This window comes from Tympanuchus pallidicinctus, unplaced genomic scaffold, assembly GCF_026119805.1.
Source record: "Tympanuchus pallidicinctus isolate F22 unplaced genomic scaffold, pur_lepc_1.0 scaffold5, whole genome shotgun sequence".
In the NCBI taxonomy this organism is placed as follows: domain Eukaryota; kingdom Metazoa; phylum Chordata; class Aves; order Galliformes; family Phasianidae; genus Tympanuchus; species Tympanuchus pallidicinctus.
The window spans coordinates 30,930,741-30,958,388 of NW_026294769.1; the positions used below are offsets into that span (position 1 = coordinate 30,930,741).

Consider the following 27,648-nt stretch of genomic DNA (forward strand, 5'->3'; position numbering starts at 1 on the left):
GAGCACAAATCCTATGAGGAGCGGCTTAGGGAGCTGGGATTGTTCAGTCTGGAAAAGAGGAGGCTCAGGGGAGACCTCCTGAAAGAAGATTGTGATGAGGAGGTGTTTGGCCTCTTCTCCCAGGCAACAAACAGGACCTGAGGAAATGGCTGCAGGCTGTACCAAAGGAGGTTTTAGTTAGACAATAAGGAAAAACTTTTTCTCTCAGAGAGTGGTCAAGCACTGTAATGGCTGTCCAGGGAGGTGGTGGAGTCCTTGGCAGTATTCAAGAGGTGTCTGGATGAGGAGCTGCAAGATATGGTTTAGAAGCTTGTGGTAGTGGTAGAGCTTGTGGCTTGTGGTAATGGGAGGATGGTTGGACTAGATGATCTTGCATGTCATCTCCAACCTTGCGATACTATGATTCTGTGATTCTATTCTATGATGCCTGTGTTATTAACCTAATAACATATATAGCAACAATAAAAAGCAATCGTTATCATTTGGTACACTAGCAATACTGGTGGCTGAAACCTCCAATTTCTCCATCTTGTAGAATCATTCAGGTTGGAAAAGAATTCTAAGATCATCTAGTACAGTTGTTAACTCATCCCCACCATGCTCACTAACCATGACCAGCCTGCACATCCCTGGTACAGTTTGAGGATATTCCCTCTAGTCCTGTTACTGTTACCTGGGAAAAGAGGCTGACTGTGATTTAGCAGCAAGGAGCATGATTTTCCATGTTATGCTTTGGGTGGGCTGTGTCATACCTGTTTTTTGTAGTTTATGATGGTTTTGTAAGCCTGGGTGCAGCTCCCAGTTCTGTGATGCTGTTGGGATGCTTGGATGTGGTGCAGCATCTGCTTCAATGTGGCTGTGCTGAAAGTTCCCTCTGTGCCCACCAGGATCAGGATAACCAGCAAAGTGAAAACAGATTTCCTTCACAACTTAATTTTGCAGAGGTTGACAGTGGATCAGACTCAGCTGTAAAAATCTGGTCTAAAGTACAAACTGCTTGGTGCTGCTTGGAGAAATGAGCAAAGCTCATTTTCAGATGGCAGTTATGTACTCTATGCTGCCAGCTCAGTCAGCATTTTTTTCTGTTTAGTCACTCCTAGCAAGTGATGAGACAGTCAGAGATGAACATGGCTGAGGAGGAAAAAAAAAAAAAAAAAAGGGGGGGGGAGGGTGGGAGCAAAGGGCAAGGAGGAATAAAGAAAATAAGAAGTGTTCCCTGTAACAGTGTGGATGACAGTTGGTCCCTGCAGAGCTACGTTGGCATTATTTTGTCAAAGACCCCCCCGTTTTGGCATTGCAAGCTGCAATACAGCAAGTGAAGGACTGTTGGTGGGTGGGTGTTAAACCCTTACAGAAAGGAAAACTTGCAAGCCCAAACTAAGGAGGAGCTGTTGGGAATGTGAAGTTTTGCTTGCTGTTTTGATACAGAAGCATTTGTGAAATAAATTTTTTTTTTCTTCTGGTTGGAATCAAATAGATTTAATAAGGTAAGAATATAAATAAAACTTTATTACTCAAATGCGAGGCTTGGATAATTAACTGTTTGTGAGCTTTACTCAATAGCACTCAGAGTACGTTGTGGTACACACTAATCGGTGGTGATGTTCTGTGTTTCTTTTCCATAGACGTCGGCTGATCTCCCAGCGATCTTCTCTGGAGACTTTGGAGGACATAGAAGAAAATGCCCCACTACGCAGGTGATTCTACTTACTCTATCCAGTTATTGGTCTGTGAGGAAGTAGCTGAATGTGCACATTAAGATGTTCTTCATGTGGATAACAGTATTGAAACCTCACACACCCTGTAAGGTGGGAGGCAGTGGGAATTACATGTTTCCTAGTTCTAGGTTGTTAAATGGGAAGCCACTATTTAAATTTGATAAATGGAGAAGTTGAGCTACCACTGATAAAAATGGGTAGTTCCAAAACTTCCTACTTTGAAATTATAGATACAGCTGCTTTAATAAAATAAGCTTTTTAAGGTTATTATTTTTCAGTACTGTTTGTTATGGATTTTTAAAGTATTTGTTTCTCCCAGCACACACAATCTTATTTCAGTAACCAGCATTACTGTCTTTGTGAGCTGATTTGTGACTACTTCATTCCTCCCATCCCCGTTACATCATCAGCTTCGTTGTGGCTTGGTTTCTGCATCCAAGAGGCTGCAGCTCCTCTGGGGACTGCAGTAATTAGTCACTAGGCAATCCTCTGGAGTGATGGAAAATAGAGCAACTGTTTAGCAGTTCAGAAATGGGCTGATCAGTAATCTGACCAGTGTGTGGTATGCTTCCAGGTCAGCTGTTCAGCTGGGCAGCAGCTTAATGTTGAATGTCTCTTTATCCTGGGACCTGTAATTCAGCTGATTTATGTTGGTGTTTAGCCTATAACCTTGTTTATCCACATGCAGATTGGCTGTCTCTGCCTACTTCAAAGCAAAGACTTAATAGCAGAGGCTGTACCAACTGGCCTGTTACAAAGACTTGATTCTTTTAGCAAAGCTTACCGTTGAATGCTTACCAGCGTGTTATGAAGCATTCTCATAAATGATTCAAACAAATATAATTGGCAAAAGATATAAACAAAGCACGGCTCACACTGCGTATTTCTATTCGCTAATTTGCAGAATAGTTGGTAAAACTGCTCTCTTGGTGCTGTCTTCCTGTGAAGAACCTAATTGCAACCACAGAGAGAGAGGGTATTGTAAAGGTTTTACTAATGGGAGAAGGCAGAAATAGCACAGTGATGGGGATCAGGCCATGGGGGCATAGCGATGGCATCTATGGGGACTGGCATACCCTGGTGGCTTGAGACCAGTAGGCTGCAGTTTCAGTCATAGAATCATAGAATGGCCTGCGTTGAAAAGGACCACAATGATCATCCAGTTTCAACCCCCTTGCTATGGGGGTGCAGGATCACCAATCACAAGACCAGGCTGCCCAGAGCCACATCCAGCCTGGCCTTGAATGCCTCCAGGGATGAGGCATCCACAACCTCCTTGGGCAACCTGTTCCAGTACATGACCAGGCTCTGTGTGAAAAACTTCCTCCTAATATCTAACCTAAACCTCCCCTGTCTCAGTTTAAAATCATTCCCTCTTGTCCTATCGCTATCCACCCTCGTAAACAGACATACCTCCTCCTGTTTATACACTCCCTTCAAGTATTATAAGGCCACAATGAGATCTCCCCGGCGCCTTCTCTTCTCCAAGTTAAACAAGCCCAGTTCCCTCACCCTTTCTTCAAAGGAAAGAGTCCAACAGAACGACCTCAGGAGGCCAGGAAGCAGCCAAGCTCTGCCTGTATGTAGGAGAGGATGGGAAAGTAAGCAATAGAGGCACAACACAGAGGGGCTGTGCTGGTCCCCTGCACCGTTTCTGGGAGTTCTCTGGTGTGTGTGCTCTGTGACTTGGAACAAAGCAGCAGTAGGATGAAATGGAAAGAGTTTATACAGCATGCTGTGGTTTCTTGATTAAAAAGGCTGGATGGAGGGAGAGATTGTTGTTTGTCTCATCTCTCTTACCTCTGCTAATTTCTTTCTCAATTTTAATAGGTGTGTTCAGATGTAAAATAAATTTAAGGATTAATATTTTGAGGAGAATTTTTTTTTCCTGAGTGATTTGTTTTTGTTTTCCATTGTTCTGTATGTACTGAGCATGGGAAGAGGTAGAGTTAGAAGTGAGTATGAATTACTCTTGTAAGTGAAAGATTTTAAATCTTTCTAAAGTTAAAGCAAGAAAACTTCTCGGTAGCTCCCTAGGATACAAAGGTGTGGGTGTTGATGTGAAGAGGGGAAAAAAATCTCAACAGGATCTACCACATTTTGTTTTGCGTTATTTTTTTCCCTCCAAAAGCTCATGCTAAGCTGTCACAGCAGATTACAGGAAGTTTTATTTTGCTGAGGTTTTTTTTTTTTTTTTTTTAATGTTTTTCTGCATGAAGGGGAGGGGTGGTGGTGCCTTTTCTTATTATTATTTGAAATACTTTTTTTTTATTTGAGCTGTCACATTTCCAGACTTATTGTCTTCATTGTTCTTGCTGATTCCTAAAACAGGGTGCCTAAGATCATTTGTCTAGTCTTTCCTTCCTGCCTTTGTGTAGGCTCCTTGTCTGTACAGCAGGGAACTGAATATATATTTATATATATATATGTATGTAATTTTTTCCTCCTGTCCAATTTATTTTTCAGATGTCGGACTCTCTCAGGATCACCCAGACCAAAGAACTTTAAGAAGGTTCATTTTATCAAGAACATGCGGCAGCATGACACCAGAAACGGCAGGTACTGTGCATGCAAAGGCAACTGATGGGGCGTGGGGACAAGCAAGGCTCAGCATCCCTATGAAGCAGGGCAGTGTGCACTTTGTGTTACCAAATGAGTAGTTGATACAGAACATTAAAGTAGCTGATGAAAGTGCAGGCTCCTTATTTGATTGGATACCAGTCAGTGACAGTGCTAATCCATAGATTTGTAAGGCTTGTGTGTATTAAGGAGTGCAGGGTTAAGTGTAGAGTTAGCTGAATTGTCAGGGCTACCTATTGAAGAAGGCTTACCTGACTCAAGAAGGCAGCTGAGTGAAGGGTATTAAGATTATCCTGTGTCTTACAAGATGAATTATGAACGTGACAGATTCTGGTTTCATCATTGTGCCCTGCCACATGCAAGGTGCTCACTGGTAAGCATGTAGATGAGGATGGTTGTGACAAAGTGACAAGTGAGATCCTTATCTCCTGGGCAGGCATAGGCAGTGGTAGTACTCGGAGACACTAGGAGATGTATGACAAGGTACAGCTGCAACCTTGTGTGCACCCTGAGTAAGGCTGTGCACTACCCATCTCACAGCCATAGGCAGCAGTGGAGTTGTGCAGCAGCACGCTCTCCCTTACTGCAATGGCATGGTGTCTGTCTTGTTCCCATCAACCAGATAGGTTCTTTATTCTGGTGTCATCCATCTCAGAAGTGAAGCAACCTTCTTCCTGCTCATAAAGACACCTCTTCTTTCTGTTCTATTTCCTAAGACAATTTCACCACGTGCTTTATGATCCCGTTCTTCTCTGCGCAAACCAAATAGGTTACCTGACCAGGTTTTATATAGATTGAACTGTCCTGCTGTGAGCTGACCCTTGCACTTATCTGTTTTCATAAAATTGCTGTGACCAAGAAGCATGTTTATGATCTGTAAAACAGTTTGTGTGCATAGCCTGTGATTTTTATCAAATGTAGAATCGAATCAATGGAAATTATCATCATAGAACCGTCATCATGGAATAATTTAGTTGGAAGGGATCCTCAAAGGCCATCTAGTCCAGTTCCCCTGAAACAAACAGGGACACCTACTGCTACATCAGAGACTGGCCTGGTCTGACTTTAAGTGTCTCCAGAGATGGGGCATCCACCACATCTCTGAACAACCTCTTTCAGTGATTAACTACCCTAATTAAAAACCAAAAAACAACGAACAACAACAACAAAAAACCTTTTTCTTTATATTCAGTCTAAATCCTACCTCTTATTTTCAAAATTCTATTTAGTTTGAAATTCTTATGTAACATCAAGCCACAGCTTATATGATTCAAATTTCAGGAAGTTTATCTTGGCTGAAGCAAGAATTCCTTGTGTTTATTCTCACATATGCACTTGAATACAGTGAAAGATATCAACATAATATCAACATAAATATCACAGAATGTGGCTCTGGGAAGTGATAGATTTTTTTGAAACAGTTTTTGTTGCAGACAGATGCATGCAGAACTATTGACTTAGCAGCTGACTATTGTCTAAACAACAAACACGTGTAGAATCCAATTCTAAAAAGCAGCTCTCCAGTTTTACCCTGGTTTGTACATTAATATATGCATGCTCTGGGAATTTCTTACAGCAAAAAAAAAAACACCACTTATAAAGTGTTATGCAAATTCATCAGAGAAGGAGTAATTTGATATGCATATAAAATACATGCATAAACTTCATAGAAACATTACCTGTAAAAGAAAAAATAAATGGTTTGTAAACAATCTACAAAATCACTAATTTTTTCCATCTGTTGCAAAAATACATTTGCAGGATATGTGCAGCATTTTGGCTTAGCTTACATATCAGTCATTGCATCTGATAATAAAACAGAATATTTTTCTTGCTAAGAAAACAGTGCGTAAGCTTTTGTTATTCAACTGGCTTCTTATCTTTATCAGCAGGCACAACTTTGCAGAATATTTCCATAATCATAATAAAGATCCCTTTATCTAGAACACAGATACAGTAAGAAAAGAGAGGCAGTTGAGAAATGCTTTTATCCTATGGACAAAGAGTCACAATGATATTAACTAAAAATAAAACGTAAAGTCAACACTTTGTGTCCTTTAGGGCCAGCTATCTCTAGCGATAAGTAATCTGAGCACGTACCCTGCTTTTCCAAGGGGTCTGGATGTTGTTGCAGTCACTGGAGTTAAGTCATTCTGTATGAAAAGGGCCCCTGGAAAGTCAGGTGAATGTGCTTTATGTATTCAGCCTAGAATCAGAGGTTCTGAGTACCTTTAGACCTCCACAGTTGCCTGTGACACAGGGGAGCACAGGTATTGCAGTGGATAGGAAATCGTTCTCCTTGCCTTGCCCAGGATCTCTTCCCAGGCAATTCATGTGTGTGTGCAGGAGCACTCAGCCTGGCTGGAGTCAGACTTTTGGAGCTATCCCCAAAACCCGTGACCCTTCTGTCACTGCACAATGCCCTTTTATGTGGCTTGACTTGAGGAACTGAGCTTTGAAAGCATCTACACTAATACTTTGATAGCTGAGCTTCAGAATAACTAGTGCTTTTAGTTATTCTTTCTCTGGTGTGTGACCGAGTTTCATAGCAAAGAAAAATGCAGTACGGTTGGTAGCTCAGGGCATATTTTCCTTCTTTGACTGCCCTTACTTGTGCCTCTCAGCCTGTGAGTTCCCTTGCCCTGGAGTGCCGAGACCCCTTCCCTCTTTGGGGATGGCACACGCTGAGAAGCAGTGCTCTGGTGAAAGCCTCCAGCAGTCCTGCACAAAGGCAGGACTGGCCGTTGGTCTTACAGTGGTTCAGGTATTTCAGAACAGAGAAAAACCACCTATACAGGTCACAGCATATCAGTGATTCTTTGTAAAGCTTCCTGTTGATAGCTTTGTGCTGTGGTTAAACCAGTTTCTTTAGACTTATAGGATGTGGTTTACTGAAGGAACTAGAAGACTAGATTTCCTAAACAGTACTATCAAAGCAGTCTTGTAAAACAACACAAAGTAAATTTCCCATTAAAAGACAAAGGCAAGCCAACTAACCATATGGTTTAGGAAATGTAGCCACCAGCATGTGGTTTCGCCCTATGAGACCTAGTGCCTTTACTCAGCAGGTTTATTGGTGGTCTCTTTCATAAACTGTGAAGCAGAAGATTTCCTATCTAGCAGAAACAGGCCACCAAAATAGCAACATGAGCCAGCTGAACAAACAATTCAGGGCAAGAATGTGACAAGAACATTTCTGGAGTCATCCTATATAGCAGTAAAACAATACTCCTCTCCCACTCCCATGCCACTGCTTTCTCAAATTTCCATTAGTGTATGTTTCTGTGTCAAAACCAAGGCTATGAAAGGTCTGTTTTGCTGCCCTTCTAATTCTGATGGTGCACACGTGTGCGCTAAGAGATTGACTGAATGGCCTCATTACTGCTGATGGTTATTCTTGATGACTTTCACATAGGCCCAACTTAAACTTGGAGACTCCAAAATGATGTCTGGTACCGCGATGGCATTTATGGCCTGTGTATTCACCTTCACCTACAGGGACAGAAAGTCTTGCTGCTCAAGCATCATCAGTCACATATAAAGAAATATTCAGCTTGTATGTGGTACATATGATGAATATCGTGTTCACACTTGGAGTCTTTTGCTGCAACATGATTGAGCCTAGATAGAAACTGAAGGAATCGCGTTATTCCCCAAATCAGGCAAATTACTGATTCTGTAGATAGCCTTGTGCTCTGTATATTCTTGTAGTTTCATAGCATACTCCTCATTAAAGAAATTGGAAATTAGTTTTTAGAGCCTCAGACAGTTGGACGTTGTCAGAGCTCTCGTGCAACATAGTGGTTTTTTTGAACCATAGTAATTAGTACAACTTCTTGGTAAAATGTGGGAAATAAAAAGTGAACTTTTTTGCATGAAGTAATTTTAAACATGTCTATGTGGCACAGTTAAGGCACATAAACCCACTCTGACTCCAAGTTCTTCTGATATCTGAGAGAGCTCGTTTGGAGCTGTACACCATCATAGGCACAGATGAAGAGCTGAGATCCAGAAAAATGGTCTTCTCTCATAAACAGTAATCTGATTTTCTTGAAGAGCAGCCAGCTTCCATCACACCTCCTCCAAAGCATACTTTCTAAGAAGGTTCTGGACTTTGTGGTCCCACCCTCAGAACTTTTTTGTTTCTGCACATTATGAAGCCTCTAAATCAAATGATGTTTCATGCCTCTGTGATCAGCTTCTGTCTGCTGCCTCCCTGATTCTCTTCCAGGCCAACTCCTGAAGCTGATTGGCAGCAGCCTCCTCTGAGAGCGATGCAGGGGGAGGTCTGGTAATCTGGCTGTGGAGGAGAGGCCGTGCGTGCTTCTCCCACTCTGCCTGGACGGTCTTTATATAGTGAGGGTCCCCTGTTTCATGGAATGTGTTTGGTTCCCAAGGGAAAGAAATCTGGAGGAAAAAAAAATACAGCCCAGGGGCTCTGCTGATGCTTTTTGTTTCCTTTCTGATCTGATTCTTTCCTGGTGCATGTCAAGCTCTCTCTGGGTAGATGTAGATGGGTAGATTCCCTTTGTTGTCCACAATGCCAACTGTGAAGGCATAAAAGGCACCCGTTTATTTTTCTTTAAGAGAGTTATGGGACATTGGTGGGAGTGCTGTGTTCCAGGAGCAGCCACAGGGAATGGGGGAAATATGCCTGCTGGGTACTGTGGTTTTCTGAATTCAAAGATGCTTTCTGATGTCAACCTCGATATCTGTGCCAAGTTTCATACATCAGCAAACAAGGCTTTCAGTGAACAAGCAAGCTGTTGTGGGTAGCAGCCATTCAGCAATAAGCAGTGGCAAGCACAAAATTAATCATATGCCAGTTTGGGGGGCTTTTCTTGCTTGTGGCCAGGCTTTCTCAAATGCGAAAAATGATTCCCTTCGCTTATAACTTACTGCAGCACCACAAGTCTGTCTTATTTGATATGAAATAGTTACCTTAAGTGAGGGCTATTACGGAATTCAGATCATACTGCATCTGCTGCAGGTGGGTTTCCTGATGCTGTTTATATGTTCATTATTAGAGACCCTTTGTGTTAAAGGGTAAATACCACTTTGCTTTTAAATACACTTTTAAAGAAGAAAATAGAATTTGTGTAATAGAATGGACCAGGAGAGGGAAGATTGATCATTCTGCATTTTTCCGAAGAGCTGACACTTGCACGCAGCATCTCTCTGGGGAGCCAGAGCCTTTTCCAAGAGCTCTGACTAAAGTGATTCCGTAAGAAAACGGTACTTTAAAAACAGTGTAAGGGGTACAAGGCTTAGAGGTGTGTAAGGTGATTTTCATACAATAAAGAACAAAGTAGCTTGCTAGGGTTCATCATCCAGCTTTGATCAGTATAGGACAAAGATGAAAAATTTGGGTGAAATCCTCACCTCATACAGACCGACACACAGAGAAAATCAGAAGAAGGAAGTGAAACAGCCCTGACAACCAACCATCAATAAGTTCTAGCACTTTGAGCCACAAGTGGAAACTTTTGGGAAGGCGAAATGTAGGTAAATTGTAACACTAACAAGATTAGAAGTGTAGAAATTGCCATCGCTGTGTCTAAGAGGACTTTGAGAAGCAGTAGTCTGCTGGCTAGTTTTAGGGGGGGAAAGGGGTCTTTTCAGCATATGTTGTGCAACTGTACAACAGTTGGTGTCCTGAAGCTAATGAGGAAAGATGGTATGTTTATAAATAATTATTTATTTATATTGTATATCTTATATCTCAGTCGAATTTCTTTTGGCTTCTTGCTTAGCTTCACCTCCTAAAACCTTAATTATTTAGCTTTTGGCAGTCAGTGTAGTTTTATGAAAATTGAGTCTTGACCTCAAGGTAATTCTGATGTTTCTTTGATATGTCAGAGGTTGATGGCTAAATAATGTAGATGTAAAACAGGTAGGTTGCTGTAAGGTATTTGATTTAATGCCACATGGTGGCTTTGCAGACATTGCAGAGACTTGGAAACTGGTTAAAAGCACAAAATAGTTGCTGTAAGAGTGCCTGAGTATTAGTGCAGTGTCATAGCCAAGAGGGCTGATAGGATTACTTTGTACAAGGCAGGTGAGTCTTGAGGGCTAGGCACTAATCTTAAAGGTAAGAGTGAAGCTTAGATGACACTTCGATGACACTGCTGTCTGTGCAGTTGCCAAATCCAGTCATAATGCCCAGAGGCCAAGAAGGATGATAGGGAAGGGTAAGAGAATACTCAGAGAGAAACAGCAGAAACCTTACCATAGCAGTAGAATTTGACTTCATCCATAATTTTTTTCTATTTCAAGAACAGAGAGCTGAAAATCTCAAGTTTAGCAGAGGAAGGGTGTAACTAGTAGTTGGATTTATTTTTTGTCCAATAAATGCTGAGTCCTCAGTCAGCCTCTGAGTTGTGTGTATCCCAGGTGATTGCTGGTGCTGTTGGATTTGTTAGATTTGTTTCAGGTGAGTTGATGAATCATCAGAACAGCTCCTTGGCTCTTCTGGTGGACTCTCTTTCACTAGGACTTTTAGAAAAGCATCTGTTCTGGATTCTGATTAAGATGTGTTCAATGTGTTGTTCTTAGAAAGCCTGCGTTGGGGATGGGACTCCACTGCTCGTTTGCAGCATAAGGCACACACTTCAGCATTTCTGCAGTGAGTCAGTTACACAATACCTTACCATGAGATAAAAAAAGAGGAGGGAAAAATTGTTGGTGATGAAAGTTTTGTGATTATGAATTCCTCAACGATAACATCTGTTGCTTTGCTTATTGTGGTGGGATTTTTAAATTTTAGTCTTTGATTTCTTTTATTTTCTTTTATATTTTAGAATAGTCCTTATCAGCAGCAGAAGATCCTTCTGTAGCATATTTTCAGTGCTGCCATATCGAGACTGTACCCAAGTCGGGTATGTATATTTATACATGTACTATGTAGTCTTTCTGGGCCTGCATGTAGAACTGAGTACAGATAACAGAATGTCAGAAGCTAATGCTTTTAAATATCTGCTCTGAGAAAAGATAAATGCATTTTAAAATGTTTGCACTGTGGGACATTACTAGGTTAAAATTGCAATTCTCACTTCCACTTGATTTATACGTGTTGTAGTATCTTTGTTTATTAAACTAGAGAGAACAACCCTGTCTCAATTTTATGTTCCTGAAATATCTGCAGCCTTTATTATTTCTTCTGACTTCACTCATCTTCGACCAAATAAGTACTGCAAACAGAACAACTTTGATTTTATAAGCAGTCCTAGCTTTCTGATTCTTCCACATAAATATGGTGCTACTCTATCTAGATTTCCAGTACTACTGGGAAATAACTGAGTCTGAACATAATAGCTTTTAATTGCACTGTAGTAATTGGTCAGATTATTCAGCTAGTAAAAAGACAGTTGTAGCAATGCTAGCTTTGTTTTGGCAATAGTGCTACACAAGTCCTTAGGAGCTGCAAGCAACTTCCATGGAACTTCCTTACATCCCTGGAAGGGCTGAAACCTCTGATAGATAAGATTGTTTGGATTGAAGCTGTTCTCTGAAGCTTTTTTTGTTCTTGCAATGAAACTGGAATCAGGGGGAAGTGTCATCTCAAAGGCTCTGGGGCACGACTGCAGAAGGGCAGCACAGGGCTGCAGCTCTGTGCCTCTGGGTCAGAGGGTTAAGGCCTGGCCTCCCCAGAGAGCTGAGAGTTGTCAGCAGTTAGTGTTGGCTCAGTGCCTGCAGACCCCAGCAAGTCTGGGGGAAATATTTGGCTGATACGGTGAGGTGGGTTTGAAAGACCCATAAATCACTTTGCATCAAGTTCATCCAGCTCATAGAAAATGAACTTGGCTCATATTTTTCAGTCACCTTTTAATTCTAGAGAGCTATTTACAACATCTACTCATGCATCAGTAATTCAAAAGAAGGGGAGATTATTTCTAATGCAAAAAGGAACGGAAGTACCTTTGTAGGAAAGTTGACTTGCTTTCCTGTGTCTTACAGGAAAGTTTTTCCCTTAATTAAGCAGGGATGACACATAAGGGAAATTCTTGACAGATTGGCAGCTTTGTTCATTCTTCTTTGGTGCACTGTCATTCATTTATGGTCATTTAGAAATTGCCTCTTTATTGAAAAGTGAATATATTTTGAAATGATGATGAGTGGTTATATCTTCAAAATTACACTCATAATGGAGCCAGCTGCAAGCCTAAATATTATTTCAACATGTAATGTCTTGTACCATGGTTACACAACAAGAAGGGATTGGGATGAGAAGGTAAAAAGTGCCAGTACACAGCAACCCAGCCCCATACCCTTTGTTAAAAAGCCAAGATGAAAAAAAAAATAAATGCTCCCTGACTTTCTTCCAGAGCATTAGAGGAAGAGAGAAACAATTAAGTGGCACCTCCTTCCAGGAACAGCTGGTGCTGTGAACAGATGAGGCACTATGTCATAAACTGTAGCCACTCTGTTCAGGCTGCACAGTAGTTGCTTACTACTACACACATTTTGGATGTGTGGTAGGAATGGGACACTGGTATCCTTTTGTAGTGATCCTTTAGTTTTGCTTTCTCTCTGGATTGCTGATGCATCTATCCTGACTGGCTTATTTTATGTGAACTTCCTTGACTAGCTGAGGAGAAGAAGCAAATAATTCCAGGGAATTTTGGACATCTCTGCTATTAAAACAGTGACCCTTGGAAGCAGGAGAGCAGGTTGGATGTTCATACAGGAGAGACTGTTCCATGTGGCAGGAGTATATGGCAGAGTGGCTGCTGCTTCTCCACCTCTGCTCCAACTTGTAGGCTCTGTGGCCTGCGAGGAGACCTCCTGGCACAGCTGTATTTGGGGATACTGCCAGCCCCCACTACTTCCGTAGGCAGCACAGAAGAGATCCACTGTATCAAGGCTGGCAGCTGAATTGCACTAACAGATCAATTTTAAAAGCTGCCTGAAAGGCAATTCTTGCCAACATAGCTAAATTCTGTGCTCTTGGCCAGGATGGATAGAACTTTGTGACCGCTTAGCAGCCATCTGCAGGTTATCCACCATATTATACAATGGCAAGAGCTCTCCGCAAGCTTTGTTCTTAAATGGCTGTGAAAATACAAATGAGTGTTTGGGGAGAAACATGAGAGGACTAAATTTGAGTTGTTCCTTGGAATATCTCTCTCAGATCCCCCTCCCCTGCAGCCAGCCAGGCAGCAGCAGGTTCACTGGAGTGTGGCTTCCAGCAGGATTCGGGAAGGAAGTGCACTGTAGAGCATAGCAGGCGTTGCCAGTGATGGATGGCAGATTTTGCTACCTGCTGTTTCAGAAGGCATGTTGGGTTGCACATGCTGGGGCTGATAGGGGAGGACACCATTTGCCTGGGAAATTATTTTCTTTATTTTTCTCTTTTGTTGAAGAGAGGCAAGTGTAAACCAAAAAGAGGTACTTTGGAGAGAAAGAAGTCATGAACAGTAGCAGTCACTAGAATTTTGTGCCCTCAGTTTTGTCTCTACTTTGGTGGAAAAGTGGAAAACTAATGCTCTAGCTTATAGTGGTTTTGTGCAAGAGGAAAGTGAGAATTAAAGATCCATCAAGGTTTTGAGATGCATTCTTGCTGCTGAAATCATTGAGAGATAAATACTTATGCAGATCTGTTCTATAATGTCTCCTCTTCAGGTCTGGTTACTGTAAGGTTGCCCACATCTTTGTGGGTGGTGTGATGGCAGGCACAGCTTCACCTGTCTGCATGATCAAGAGTCGAGTAATGAGCTTAACTCCCATTTAGTCTGCCAGAGTAGCTGCAAGAGCAGGCATAGCCACATTACAGAGCCTGTCAGCAACTGAAAGAAGCAGAAGTCTTGCCTGCTGCCCTCCCTTGCCCCCAAAGACCTACAGTGTTACAGCCCTAAGTTGGCAGACCCTGTGGACTGCTAAATGGTAGATAAGAGCCGTGATGGGAGAGCTGCCCCAGAATGACTGCACTGTTACAGCAGTATTGTCTTACTGAATTAGCAGACACACAAACGATGGTTAGCGACCAGTCTGCAGAAGCCTGCATTAATAGCAGCACCAGTAAGACTGGTTGAATGCTTGGCTTTGATTATGTTTTTATGAAATACAAGGTCATTGTTTGGTGCACAGGTAAGTGGTAAGGCAGTTGAAGGACTGCCAATAGTACTGCAGATTTGCATGTGCAGTTGCTATGTTTCAATGTACTCAAGATCTTCATGGCTAAGAGTATTATTCATAATCTGTACTTTTTCTGCTGAGCAGATTTTTCTGCTTACCTGGGAAACATGTACTGTTACCACACTGGGATGTGTGGAGTACTTAGAAATAGTACTTAGAAATTTAGAGAATCGTGTGTAATGTGATATTAATACTTCATGTTCCTTTTCTTAACTAAATGCAACACTGAAAATGATGGAAGAACTGCTTTGCAATGAGTATTGGAACTGGAGTTCTAGCTCAACATCCCTTTATTCTCCCTAGAGGGAGAGGAGAATCAGTTCCTGGATACTTCTGCAGGCTGGCAGAAAAGGGAATTAATGACAGTTATCAGAGGTGTGCCTTGTGCCACTCCTGAGCTGCTGTGGTGCACACCTCCTTTGTCAGTGGTGAGTGGTTGCAGTGGCAGCTCAGAGCAAATGGAGTTGAACTCTGGTGCTTCCTCTTCCAGCACCCATGCAATGCAAAGATGTTCTGTCCAGTTCTCTGTCCAGCAGTCCAGTTCTCATTCCTATTTTAAATTGCCTGAGCACTTTCAAAAAGGGGGGTGGTAAGGTTATGTGTGTTATTATTAGCAATGTTACAGAGAATTAAAAAGGTATCATATTTTTCCCCCCAGGAAAAAATGTAGCAGTTAGTTGGTTTTATAGTTCTGTTGCTTTAAATTGTTTTTCCTTTGGCACACCTCCTTATAGCTTACAGTTTAAAAACATGTTTTGAAAAGGGGCTTTTTAGGCTTGTTTTTGTTAGTGGCAAAAACTAAGCATTCATTTTCATTCACACATTGAAATCATAACTATTGTAGTATTTTAGTTTGTGATGTTACAATAGCCTTTTAAGAGCTTCCAGGTTTCTCTAAAGGTCTGTCCAGAAGATGAATGTGAAGGAGCTGGGGGAGGAGTGGAGCTGGCAGTGTCATGCAGATTCAGCTGACTTTGCATCCAGCTATCAGCTGGGGTCAAAATGAATGCCTGTCATTGGGACCAGAGGTGATGAGCTAATGTACAGAAAAATCCAGAGCATTAGATAGTGTCCTTATAAAAACAGCCAGTTCACCTCATGTTTATTCTCTGTGGCATTGAATTCATTAAGGGGTTAGAAAGTTACCCTGCTGTAGGTATAGCTGCTGAATATTGCTCTCTGGTAGCAGTATAGGAGTTTATCTGACTAAGCCTGCCTCCAGTTAAAGAAAATAATGCAGTGTGAGTAATCAAATGGATTGAAGCACAGAAAATTGATCATTTTTCTGAAGTAAAACATTAAGTTGTTAGATAAAAAGAATGTATTGTTCTCAGAAATGCTGCAGACGAGTTTCATCTAGTTTCTAAAGATAGATCACTGTTGAATTTTACTTTGTCTCTGGAAGGCCTGGCAGGATTGCTGATGAGTTCAGTGATGCTGAAAGCAAGAAGTTTTCAATACAGTCATCCCAAGTCACATGTGGCCACAGTGACCAATGAGCCCATAGGCCTGGCATTCCATTCCAAAGGGTTTCATTATCTAAATTCCAATATCTTTGTCTTTCTTCAGTGTTCTAACTGCATAAGAAAGTTGTATGCAAAATGAGGCGAAAAAACCCATTTTAGATGAGTTTGCCTCAGACTGCACTCCTGCAGTCAGTTGCTTTGGCAGATCAGCCAGAAACCATTGCTGTGATTGCAGCAAACAGAAACATTTACTGGAGAAATGAGAGCTTCTAAATTGCCATCAGTATAGCAGACATAAGCTCATAGCAAAGCAGCATACTTTCTTACATCCTATAAGCTTATTACCAAGTTCCTTGCCAGTTTTTGTATGAGAGGCAGTTTTTTTTTTCCTTGCTTCTACCCAGCTGAATGAAACCAAAACCAAGTACGTATTAGCATTACAGAAAGACAAAGAAAATTTCTTCCCCCTGCCCCCAGCACAACATGACATTTTAAAATTAATTGCATAGGTGAATTTTACAGAGCTACCATTGCTCATTTTTATGAGGTTCCCTGTTTCCTCAGATTGAAAATAAGCAACGAATCCCAAAAGCTTAAGGTTTAAGTTTTGAACTTTTACTCCATGTTGGGCAGAATATCAAGACAAAGATCTGACACCTGAATATGTCTGAAGAGAGAAAAGGATGCTGGCCCCTTAGAGCAGTCATTCCATGACTTTCTCCACCTCCTTTCCCTATATATGGCATCTTGAGATGTCGTTCTAGCAACACTAATGGCAGTTAGGATCTAAAAACTCTCAACCCTTTAAACCTGTCAATCCCAGTTAGTGGAAACTGTGCTTTTGGGCTGGCTGGCAGCACATCTTTTCCAAAGTTGTCATTGTCTTCATCCATGTAAACAGAGACAATAAGTAGAAATTATTTACAGTGAAGGATGAGAGCAGTATTTTTTACTAACATCTTGTGAACTGCCCTTCCTTATGGAATGAATCTGAGCAGTCAGGAATCACTGAGCATAAAATATAAACACAAAAGGCTTACATCTCTAAGTAACAATTATCAGATTCCCTTTGCAATAGGTAGAAGGCTTTTTCATGCATCTATAAATCTATTTAATATTTAATAGGCTCCTGAATTATTCACAGATTAAAGTGTTCAACTGTTGCTGTCATTTAAAGAGCAAGTGCCCAGCAGGACTCCTGCCTGGAGCTTTACAGATCACGTCAAATCAGAATGTTTGATTCATTACAGAAATATTATACTTCCAAAAGTAATACTGTCTAATTTGTATTCTGTTAATCCTTGCCTGACTAATAAAACACAAAGGCTAAGAATTCCTGTTTTGATTCTTACTTGCCTGTTCAATAAGACTTTTTACCATCCCACAGTAAATTTGGATTCACAGGTTCTGTTCCTGGAGAATCTCTGAGGTGGAGAAATTGCTTTTCTTTTTTTTCCTCCTACCTGGGATAACTGCAGCAATGTGCTTTGTTTTGAGTGTGGTTTCTAACATTGCTCACCAGCTCACTTTCTGGAAATGGTGCGCACATATAGAACACCGTAATTTACGTAAATCAGGATAACTCCCCGAATGCTGTCAAAAACTGGGCTGGTCTTGTGATTTCTTTTCATTTTCCCTGCTCAAATAAAGTGAAGGTAGTCACTGGGTTCCTGTTATTTATTTTAACTTCACAATATCTACTTGAATCCCTGGAAAACTTTGTGAAAAAGCACTTTTGGAAAACAAACCACAGGAAAACTGAAAATGAGGAAGAGAAGGAAGGAAGTTTTCTTCACTTAAAAGCTTATTTGGCAAGGACTGTCTTTCCTACTCTGCATTTTGCAAACAGCTCTTACTACTGCACATTGGTTTGTGCAGTTCCTCAGTGCCAGTGATAATCTAAATATCTTAAACATAGAGAAAGCTTACTGGTTTTTTTTGTTGTTTTTTTTTTTCAAGTGTTGATTCTCTGTGTTCTCCCCTGTGTGGGGGCTGTTGCCCATGGTGCCATGGAAGGGGCCCCTGTCCCAAAGATCTTGGTGTTGGTGGTTTGCTGTGCTTACGTATTGGTGATCCCAGAACAACCATCCTACTCATTTCCTAGGCATGGTTCACCTGTTTTGCAGCAAGCAAAGTAGAGGCATTTTCTGCTTTCCTAGTTTCTTTTGGGATTTGGAAGGCTTGGTGAGGAAGAGGCTGTGCTGGGCCAGCATCAGGACTGCAGCGCCTGGGTGGGGAAGCTCCTACAGCACTCTTGGGACGGTAGCTTGCTTTTACCCACCAAAATATCAATAACCTGCTTTAATTTAGATTCCAGAAAGGTTTTTTTTATTATTATTTTATTTAGCTGGCAGAGTCATAGGTATCCAATTTGAGCTTTGCTGAGGCATTCGTGAAGTTTTCTGTAGTAGGAGTGAGAAGAAAGGTGATGGCTCTCCCAGTAGGAACTTCATTAGCTTATTGTTAATCTTAGTAATCGGGAACTCAAAAAAGATTAACTGAAGTCACCTAGGAATCTCATATCAAGTATTTGCCAGGATCTTCTATGAGTAGGAGCATAAGTTGGGATGATCCTTTCCATGTGTACAGTGGTAAGAAACTGTGCTATTTTGCACTGATTTTCCTCAAGAGAATGAGTTGAATTCTCAGTTTTATGGACAAGTATCTCTGCAAAGAGTAACACTTTCAACATAAGCAATCTTATGCTACATAAAAATAAAGAGCATGTAAAGGAAGAGAAGACTCTTACAAGCCCTTGCAAAACACTTAGGATGAGGGAGAATTATTGCAGTGTTGCTTATTGCAACACTGGTCCTGAAGGTAGAGGCTTCTTTTAGAAACATCAGAAAGATGTGAAAAGTTGAGACACTAATCTTCATTGATCTCATGCTAATGTCCAGGAGTAATTCCTCTGCATTCTCACACTTGCAGCTGACCCTGATCTCTGCTCCCAGAGAACTGATTTCATTTAAGTCCCCAGAGCCTCTCTGGTTTTGAAAAGCTGCTCCGCTGACTCCTTAAACGATTCCAGATTTTTGTTGGGTACATTAACAAAGCTATCAAGCCTTCTCTGTTAATTGCATGGAGAGTTTTCTCTGTGACTTGCTTTGAAAGTTATAACAGCATTATTTCTTCCTCATTATCTTTGTGGAAGGAACCTAAGCTATTCTGATATTACTAAAGATAATTCAGATTTTTGTTTTGTTGTTCTGGGGGCTTCCTCAAATTGTGTGTTTGTTTCATAGATAAGACCTATTGCTGTTTAGCATGTGTTTCTAGAAGATGTAGTTCCTTTAAGCATGTTCTGCCCAAGAACAGAGAGGCTAATCTGATGCCTCTGACAAAAGGTTATTTTTACAACATTATTGTGCAGCCTCTCAGTAATATGGTATCAGGAAGCAAAATGATAACATGACATGCATGAACTGAAGCTCAAGCAGTGAGTTAACAGAGCTTGGTTTGGATTAAAACATGGATATAGTGTTTACTTTTGCCTTAGAGGTATGTTTTCCAGCAAATAGGTGCATTGGATTTTTATAGAAGCAAGATATGTAACTTACTGGGAACTCACTGGTTGTCAGTTTTTAGAGAAATAAAAAGAGTGACTACTTGTGAAGACAAGGAAGCAGGGTGTGCAAAGAAAATGCAGGAATGAACCCAGGGCAGCAGTCAGATGAAGAGCCTTTTCCGAGCTTCAGTGTCAGCATCTTTCCCCTTTTGGTTTTTAAGCACAGGTTGGAAGGGACCTCAAGGATCATGAATCTCCAACCCCCCTGCCACATGCAGGGCCACCAACCTCCTTGTTTAATGCTAAACCAGGCTGCCCAGGGCCCCATCCAACCTGGCTTTGAACACCTCAAGGACGGGGCATCCACAACCTCTCTGGGCAGCCTGTTCCAGTACCTCACCACTCTCTGGGCAAAGAACTTCCCCCTGATGTCCGATCTAAATCTCCCCTCCCTCAACTTAAAACCATTTCCCCTCGTCCTACACATATCAACCCTTTCAAAGAGTTGATTCCCCTCCCCTCTGTAGGCTCCCTTTAGGTATTGAAAGGCTGCAATGAGGTTACCCTGCAGCCTTCTTTTCTCAAGGCTGAACAAGCCCAGCTCCCTCAGCCTGTCCTCACAGGGGAGGTGTTCCAGCCCCCTGATCATCCTAGTGGCCCTTCTCTGGACCCTCTCCAACAGCTCCCTGTCTTTTTTGTACTGTGGGCTCTTTGTACTTCTCTGTGTTACAGCGTAGGGTCACTTGGCATGTATTTTAGAAGCATCAGACTATTATGATACATGTCTAGACTATTGGATGTCATCTGAAACTGATAGGACTTGCAGTTCCCTGTCAGTGCTGTGCTGTGTCAAGTGTTCCCAGTGATGAGGAAAGGTTTTGCAGCGTAAGTAGAATCTGATGTGCAACTAGGAGCGACGTAGGCTTTTGCTGTAACGTATTGTAGGCAACACAGTCTTGCCTGTAGAAATTGTCTGGTCTGTGCTTTGCGTTAATACATTTGAATTAATGGTACCTTCTTCCAGCAATGCATTGTGAAAAGTAAATAAGAGGTGTGTACTAAGAACTGTTTCTGCTCTGGTTTCTGTTCCCTAGGGACATGAAGTTGGATGGTGGACGCCAGTGCCATTCTACTGGAGTGTGTCTGAAAGAGATCATTGGTCTTGAAGGTGTGGAGCTCGGAGCAGACGGGAAGGTGGGGATGCTTCAGTTCCTACTTTGTTAGATTTTGTGTAGTAAGGAAAAAATAGGGCATAACTAACAACAAGCACAAATGTAAAAATAAATTACAACGTGTGGCATAACAGAGTAGATAAAGCACAGTATGTACAAACTGTAAATAAGACCAGCAGAAATTCAGAAAGTGTCAGTGCCCTAGCTGTCAGTGCTAACAACTTTGCTGATGAAATCTGCCTCTGGCATTGTCTAAGTCTGTAGAGCATTACTGAATTGCTCGGTGTTCCCTTAGCCTCGCAGGAGAAGCCAGTGCAGAGTATGTTGTTAGGAGCTTGAAAATAATATCTGGTGATAGCTGTAAGCTGTAATTCTGTTTGCTTTCAATTTTATTTAATAAAACAGATCTTACTTAACATAATCATTTCTCCGAAGGAGCAGGACGACACTAGAGTAAACTGGATGAGTTTGTCAAAATCCTAGTGTGTGTTCATTAGAATAGAATAAGTTATTAATGAATCTTTAGGGAAAATTGATCCATTTAAAACAAATCTATAGAGGAAAGATAATTTTAATTGTATATGAATTTTTATTTTTTTGATTTTTTTTTTTTCTGAAAACCTGATTTACTTCTGATGGTTTTGTTTATCCAGCCTGCTGACATTTCTGGATTTAAAGGCACTAGGTCAGTGCTGCTGCACATGATGTGCTCACCTAACCAAGTTACAGTCCAGACCTCAGACTGTAAATTCTTGAGGACAGTCTGTCTGCTTATAAGTAAATTAAGGCTCACATGTTTTATTTGATACCTGTTCTGACCTCCTCATAAACTAGTCTGGAGTCTGAGACTCATTTTTTCCTTCCTTTTAATGTTTTTTTTTTGTTGTTGTTGTTAAATCTAGAAGCAAGGTCTGTTACTGGCCAAGAGTGCAAGCAGGGAATTGGTTCACTTTAAAATTAATTTTATTGCACGTTATTCATTTACATGGAGTCCATGCTGGAAGTCTAGGAAGTGAATGGTCTGTAACCATTGCTGTAAGCTGGTAGCTCACTTATGACACCAGTAATACTTTACCAGACCAAATCCTGAAAGACAAAAGTACCAGAGAAAGTACTTAAGTTAAGAGGTGTTCAAGTGATTTCCCTCTGGCTGATGTGTGCTGAGGGACCCATATAGCAGAATGCTATTTCAGTTTAAAAAAAAAAGTAGCTGAAGTCTGCTACAGAGAAGGCCGAGTGGAAGAAAGTCATATTTGTAAATCTGACCCTTGAGTAGGATTTTGGAAATCCAGTTTATTAGAGCTTGTGTATGTGTGTTTATGGTTTTGTTTTGTTGAAGAATTAATGCATTTGCAAAAGATTTTTTGCATGGATAAACTGACTACACTGAAGCACGTGTAGGTGATGTGTTAATTCATCCGTGCCTAACTATTAAACCAGAAAGTCTTTTGCTAATTTAGCTTCCCTTGCTTCTAACTGAAGTGCACGAAAGGGATCCTGCTCAGCTGAGCTGACAGTAAATCTGTCTATTCTGACTTTCTTTTTAGACTGTTTCGTATACACAGTTCCTGTTTCCAACCAACGCTCTAGGAACTCGGAGGAACACAATAGACTCCACCTCATCCTTCTCCCAGTTTCGCAATGCAAGCCATCGTAGCCTTTCTTTGGCAAGAGCTAACAGCACCCAGGGCAGCATCGATGCAGGTAACTTACCAAGAAGCTTGTTTTAATATATTTGCATACTCTGGCAATAGAGAATTAATTATAGTGAAGGATTTTTGGTGGAGAGACACTTTGTCTCTGCCAGTCACTTTTGTGCTCAAATTAAGCAAGATACGGTCCCATGCAGTAAGTAACATAAAGCTCAGAATGCCTTTCTCCTTGCTTGTTCCCTTTTATTCAGCAAAGCTGGCTTTGGATCATGGAAAGTTGAGTAAACACAATCACTGGTTCTGTGTCATACTGCCAGCCACTGATCCTGCTCAGCATGCCTCCTTGGGTGCCTTCCTTCCACAAAAGGCTCATCACCTTCGTTTGCTGTGGAAAATACACAATGGCAACACGATAGTCATAAGCTGAAGGTGTAAATCATACTTTTGACCTTTATTAGACTGGAAGGGGCTGTGTTTACAAAATTAGGCACAAAATGTATGCCAAAGCACTGTGTGCTTAAGATACTTCAGCATGTTAAATGAAACAAATCAAAACATCTCCATAAACAGATGAGAACTTGTTGCTGGGAATAAAATTCAACAAAACTTCCCCACTGACTTTCCTCTCACCTGAGCATGGCAGGGTACATGGGACTACATTTGTTTGCAGACTTTTGGCCTGCGGCTTCATTACGGAACTTAAAATAATTGTGCAGTTCTCTAAGCCCTAAGTTCATATTTATCAGATAATTAATTAGCTTTCGGTCCCCTGTATCTTTGCAAGTTGTGTTACACATTATTGAAGTATTTAGAGTTGATAACATATACAGAACTTTTTTACTCTTTCATACATCCCACATGAAGATCATTTTGTGCATTACCAAGTCCACAGTTTGCCATTAACATTGCATCTAGAGATTTCTTGGTATAATTAATCCCTTTGTTATTTTTACTGTTGTTTTATAGGCAGTGACCTGGGAGACTATGTTGAATACGACCCAAATCTTTTAGATGATCCCCAGTGGCCATGTGGCAAACATAAGCGGGTTTTAATATTTCCTTCATATATGGTAAGTGATATGTAAAACTGGCTGTAACATAGGTAACAGTATTTAGAACACTGAGGTTGCATTTGGCTGCATTTTAAGAAGATTATTATTATTTTTAATCTACTAATAACGGCTGTTTGAAATGCTTTGTTCTAACTGACAGTTACTTACCGGGACATGTAAAAACAAACTTGTGGAGGTATTACAACAGTAAATGGTTTTGTTACTGCTGTATTTCATAAATGTTTCAGATGAAAGGCTTGTTGAACAAAGCATTCATTCTCTCTCACACAGAGGAAAATTTATACTTCCTCTGACTGGCATCTATTACAAAATAGCAGAATGCCCATTAGGATTTTTCCAAAGACTTTAAACTGCATTGTATTTTGATGCTTATCATTCCCTCATCAGAATAGAACCTCGGTGTCTTGTATAGCCTATGTTTCCCAGGTATTTATTTCATCATGGGATAGTCCTTCCTTTCAATGCAGCAATTATCAGCAGAATATGTATGTTTTCCACCATATCCAAAGTTGTAATGCAGCAGGCTCATAACTGTTCCTTGATCTCTGCTCTAACTCAGTGTTCTCTGTGGTGAGAGATTTCTGTAGCCTTTTTGCAGTTGCACCAACTTGGTAGAATTTGGTATGCTATTTTGGCAGTAATGTTGCAAGGTGTGGTGCAGTTGATGCACATGTGCACATATCTATCTGAATTAGACATCCAAAGCAGAATTAGGCAGTGGGGAAAAGCTAGTTATCTTTTTTTTTTTTCTTTCTTTCTAACAGTGGTTACTATTGCTCTTACCAATATACAAATAGGATAGGATTTGAAATATTGCAGTCTGAAGCGTTGTTCACATTCTCACTTGGAACAAAGAAACTGCTGATGCTTTTAAAGATACAGTCTTTGCAGGATCCCTTCTGCCCCCCAACTGGTCTTTACTTGATAATAGTATTGCTAGGTGCACCTTCTCAAACATAAATGTTTTTTATATGCGTCACATAGATCTCCTTGTTCTGCCTATTGCACAGAAAGGCTTCATTGAGCTCTGAGGGTACTTCTGGAATAAAATCCAAGTGAGAAGTTCAGTCAGTTCTCAGCTTTCAGCCAGTTTTACTTTTAAGGTTGTCAACTTACGTTTGGCTGGCAACCCACAAACTGTCATCCTTTTTGTTAGCTGCATCTGGATGAGAAGATATTTGTTAGATTTTAATATGGTTATTGTCATGGACAGGGAGCAGTCTTCCATCAAACAGAAAAATGTTGTTAACTGGCATCTAAAATGAACGTAGTTTAGCAGTCATGGTTGTGTTTCCAACCTTCTTAAGGCTGGAGGCCAGTCTGAGTCCTCTAGGTCACCCAAAGTTTTTGAGGCTGTCTCTACTTGTCTTGAGGCAGACATGGTTGAGTATGTGGGTGCCCTCCTTTTACATACACTGGTAAACCACAACATTTTGAGGTCTCTGACTGTGCTTGTATTGCGGTAAGCTGGGGCTTTCCCCTGTGAGAGAGGTATAACTGAATACATTCATGGTGAAAAATGGTCTTCAAGGATGACTATTAATGACATTGTCATTGTTTGTTCCTTCTCTGAAGGAAGGCACTGATCTAAGAACAGACAAAAGGAAATTAAGAGCTGTGTTTCTTTTGATGGTGAGAATAGCTGGCACGAGCCAAGAGCTCTCTTGTCTAAGATCCAAGATTTTGCTGTGATGCAACACAGGAGCTTGACAAGGAACCAAAGAGCGGGTGTTTGTTCTTCAGTGCTTGGCTGAGGGATTTCACAAGTGGCTGCCGCTTCCTTCATTGAGAGAAGGGAGGAAAGGTCATGCTGGAGTGTCCTGGAAGCCTGCAGGTTTAAACAGGCTTTGGCAGCTGAGTTGGTCTGTATTGTGTCCATCTTACGCTTTCTGGGCTCAGCTGGTGTTGCCACTCCCTGCGGTTCACATTCGTGTGAATAGGAGCATAACAAGCTGTAATTTCAAGGCATTTTCTTTAGCAGATATGAAAACATTCTGTGAAATGACCACAGCATTGTCATCCTGCTGTACAGACCTCCAATGTGGGCCCAAGTGGAACAGTGCTTCAGCTACTGCCACCCCTGAGTACTCGAGCAGCTGAGAGTGGCTCCAGTGTCAGCACTGTGTGTGGAGAGCTGCAGTTTGTAATTGAAGTTTCAGTTCTTGGCCAGCATTTAGCATTAATGTTTGGCAGCTGCAAGCTGTTGAGTTTTCCCCCTCCTCGTAGTTGTCAGAGCAATTAGCAGAGGAAGGTGAGTGATGAGGATATGAACAAACAGTGTTTTAGATGCTGTGCTGCAACAGATTTGCATGGTGCTGCTGGCTGTAGAATCACTGAATGCACAGATAGGGCACCTGAGAACCCACCATCTGCTTGCAGGCCAGGATTGCTCCTCTGCTACAACACTACTGAGATTTACATGAATTCTGCTTGCATAAGTACTGCAGGCTTTTTCCCCAGGCATAAGACAGACAAAATGTGTGGTCCTGCTTGGCTTCTAGTCTGAAATAAGTGCAGTTAGCACTTGAGCCTATGAGACATGCTGCTCCCTCCAGTTTTGTGGAACCTGAGGTTATTATCACTCGCATTGGCCTTATGGTCAGCAGAATTAGTGCCAATTTGCAGAGCACTGCAAGTCCTCAGCTAGTTCCCAGGAATAGCAGAGCTTCCTCTTTGAAGATAGTTGTGGGGAAGGAAAAGTGCTTCTGGATCAGTCTTTTTTATTTTGTGCAGCGAAGTTCCTGGCTTTAAAGGCTGTACACTTCCCTCTTGCATTTCTAAAAGTGATGCCTAAACACTGCCTGATGGACAAATCAGAAAAGGCAGTTTAAATAAATGTCCAGCACAAACCCCACCTCTTCTGTTAATTGCATTAGTCATATGTAAATTCTAGTCTACCCCAGAGAAATTAGTTCCCTTTATACTGTCTTTGTAGGAGAGTTGACAATCTCTGCTGCAGTATAAACAGTAAGAGGTGGAAGAATTCATGCTGGGGGAGGCGGGGGGAGGGAAACATCATGTCATGGCTAACAGATGTCTTCCTGGCTGATACTGCTGAAGCAGGAATTCTTGCAGATCCTTAAATCTCCCTTGAATAGGAACTTTCACCAGCGACCAGGCAGAACAGTGACTTCTTCACTAGTGTCTCACATTGACCAGTGTGCAGCCAGGTTCTGCAGTGTCTCCCTGCTCATCCTGCGTTCTTGTGAGCAGAAGGAAACACTTTCTGTGCAGGGAGTGAATACTCACTCTGCAGTGTGGATGAGGCCAACTTCCAAGCTCTGGTTCTGTTGCTAATACAAGAGCACAGGAGTGTGTTCACATGGCTGCTCTCTGCTGCCAGGACTTGCAGGAAAAGAGGAAAAGCCCAGATCAGTAGCAGTTTGACTTTGAGTGACCCTTTTGTAACAACATCCCTGCAATATCCATCTATCTGTGCCCAAGGGATAAACCTGAAATCAGGTTTTGGTCCTTAATGACAGTTCCCGTGTATTGGTTTAATTATATCAAAACAAATTGACAGCTATACACTGCTGATTAAAGAAAAAAATGTGTTGCATAAGGCTGTAGGGCTCTTGCAGCAGGCTGGCCATCACCTTGCATCTGCCAAGTGAAGAACCAGTGTCAAGCATAACTAGGCTGCATTATTAGATACTGGTCTTCCAGTGTGGTTTTAAAATTAGAACTGCTCACTGTTCTGTGCATGTGGGCTGATGAAAGCCCTGCATGATGCTGGAGTGCATTCAGCCTCTCGCTCCTCGTTGCTGTCTTTCACAGGGAGCACCAAGGTCAGAACTACTCCACTTGCAGGCTGTGGCCTTTGGCATTGGCACCGTATTCTTCAAGCTGCTTCTGTAGATATAAATTAAACATCTACAGATTGCTTTCTTATCAGCTGCTGGCTTCGTACCCAAAAGTCTCAGGGAGCAGAGAATTGCAGTGGTGGTATATATTCATAGTTAAAGCCAGTGCTGTATGGATTTGATGCTATATTTGGCTGAGGCTCCAGTAAGCATGTATTTTGTAACAATGGAACACTGTATTAAATGAGAACGATTTCAGGGTGTTAACAGAATAAAATAAGCTGGCATCCTTATATGCACTCAGACAGAGAGTTTTCAGATGGTTTGCCTTGTGAAATTGTAAATATTTCAGTTTAAGGTCATTGAAAGTTAGTAACTTTTTAACAATAGAAACATCTTCTAGTCTTCCTTTTCCTTTTTTGTGTAGTTATTATTACCATTATAAAGGAATGACTCCTATTTTCCATGACTGTTCTAAGCTTCTGCTCTAGCAGGATTTCCCGTATATATGCATACTTAGCCACCTCCATATACACTGAGTA

The 27,648-nt window shown here is 41.3% G+C and overlaps 1 protein-coding gene across 2 annotated transcripts in view; it reads left to right on the forward strand.

The window, feature by feature from the left end:
• The window catches only part of CABLES1 (Cdk5 and Abl enzyme substrate 1), a 68,983-nt gene that overhangs the window by 30,341 nt on the left and 10,994 nt on the right, over positions 1–27,648 (forward strand). For both annotated transcript variants that reach the window (XM_052704342.1, XM_052704343.1), the window contains exons 2-7: positions 1,626–1,697; positions 4,185–4,277; positions 11,099–11,176; positions 20,501–20,600; positions 22,126–22,282; positions 23,197–23,300. In XM_052704342.1, the coding sequence (XP_052560302.1) occupies positions 1,626–1,697; positions 4,185–4,277; positions 11,099–11,176; positions 20,501–20,600; positions 22,126–22,282; positions 23,197–23,300 (604 nt within the window). The remainder of the gene's footprint in view (positions 1–1,625; positions 1,698–4,184; positions 4,278–11,098; positions 11,177–20,500; positions 20,601–22,125; positions 22,283–23,196; positions 23,301–27,648) is intronic.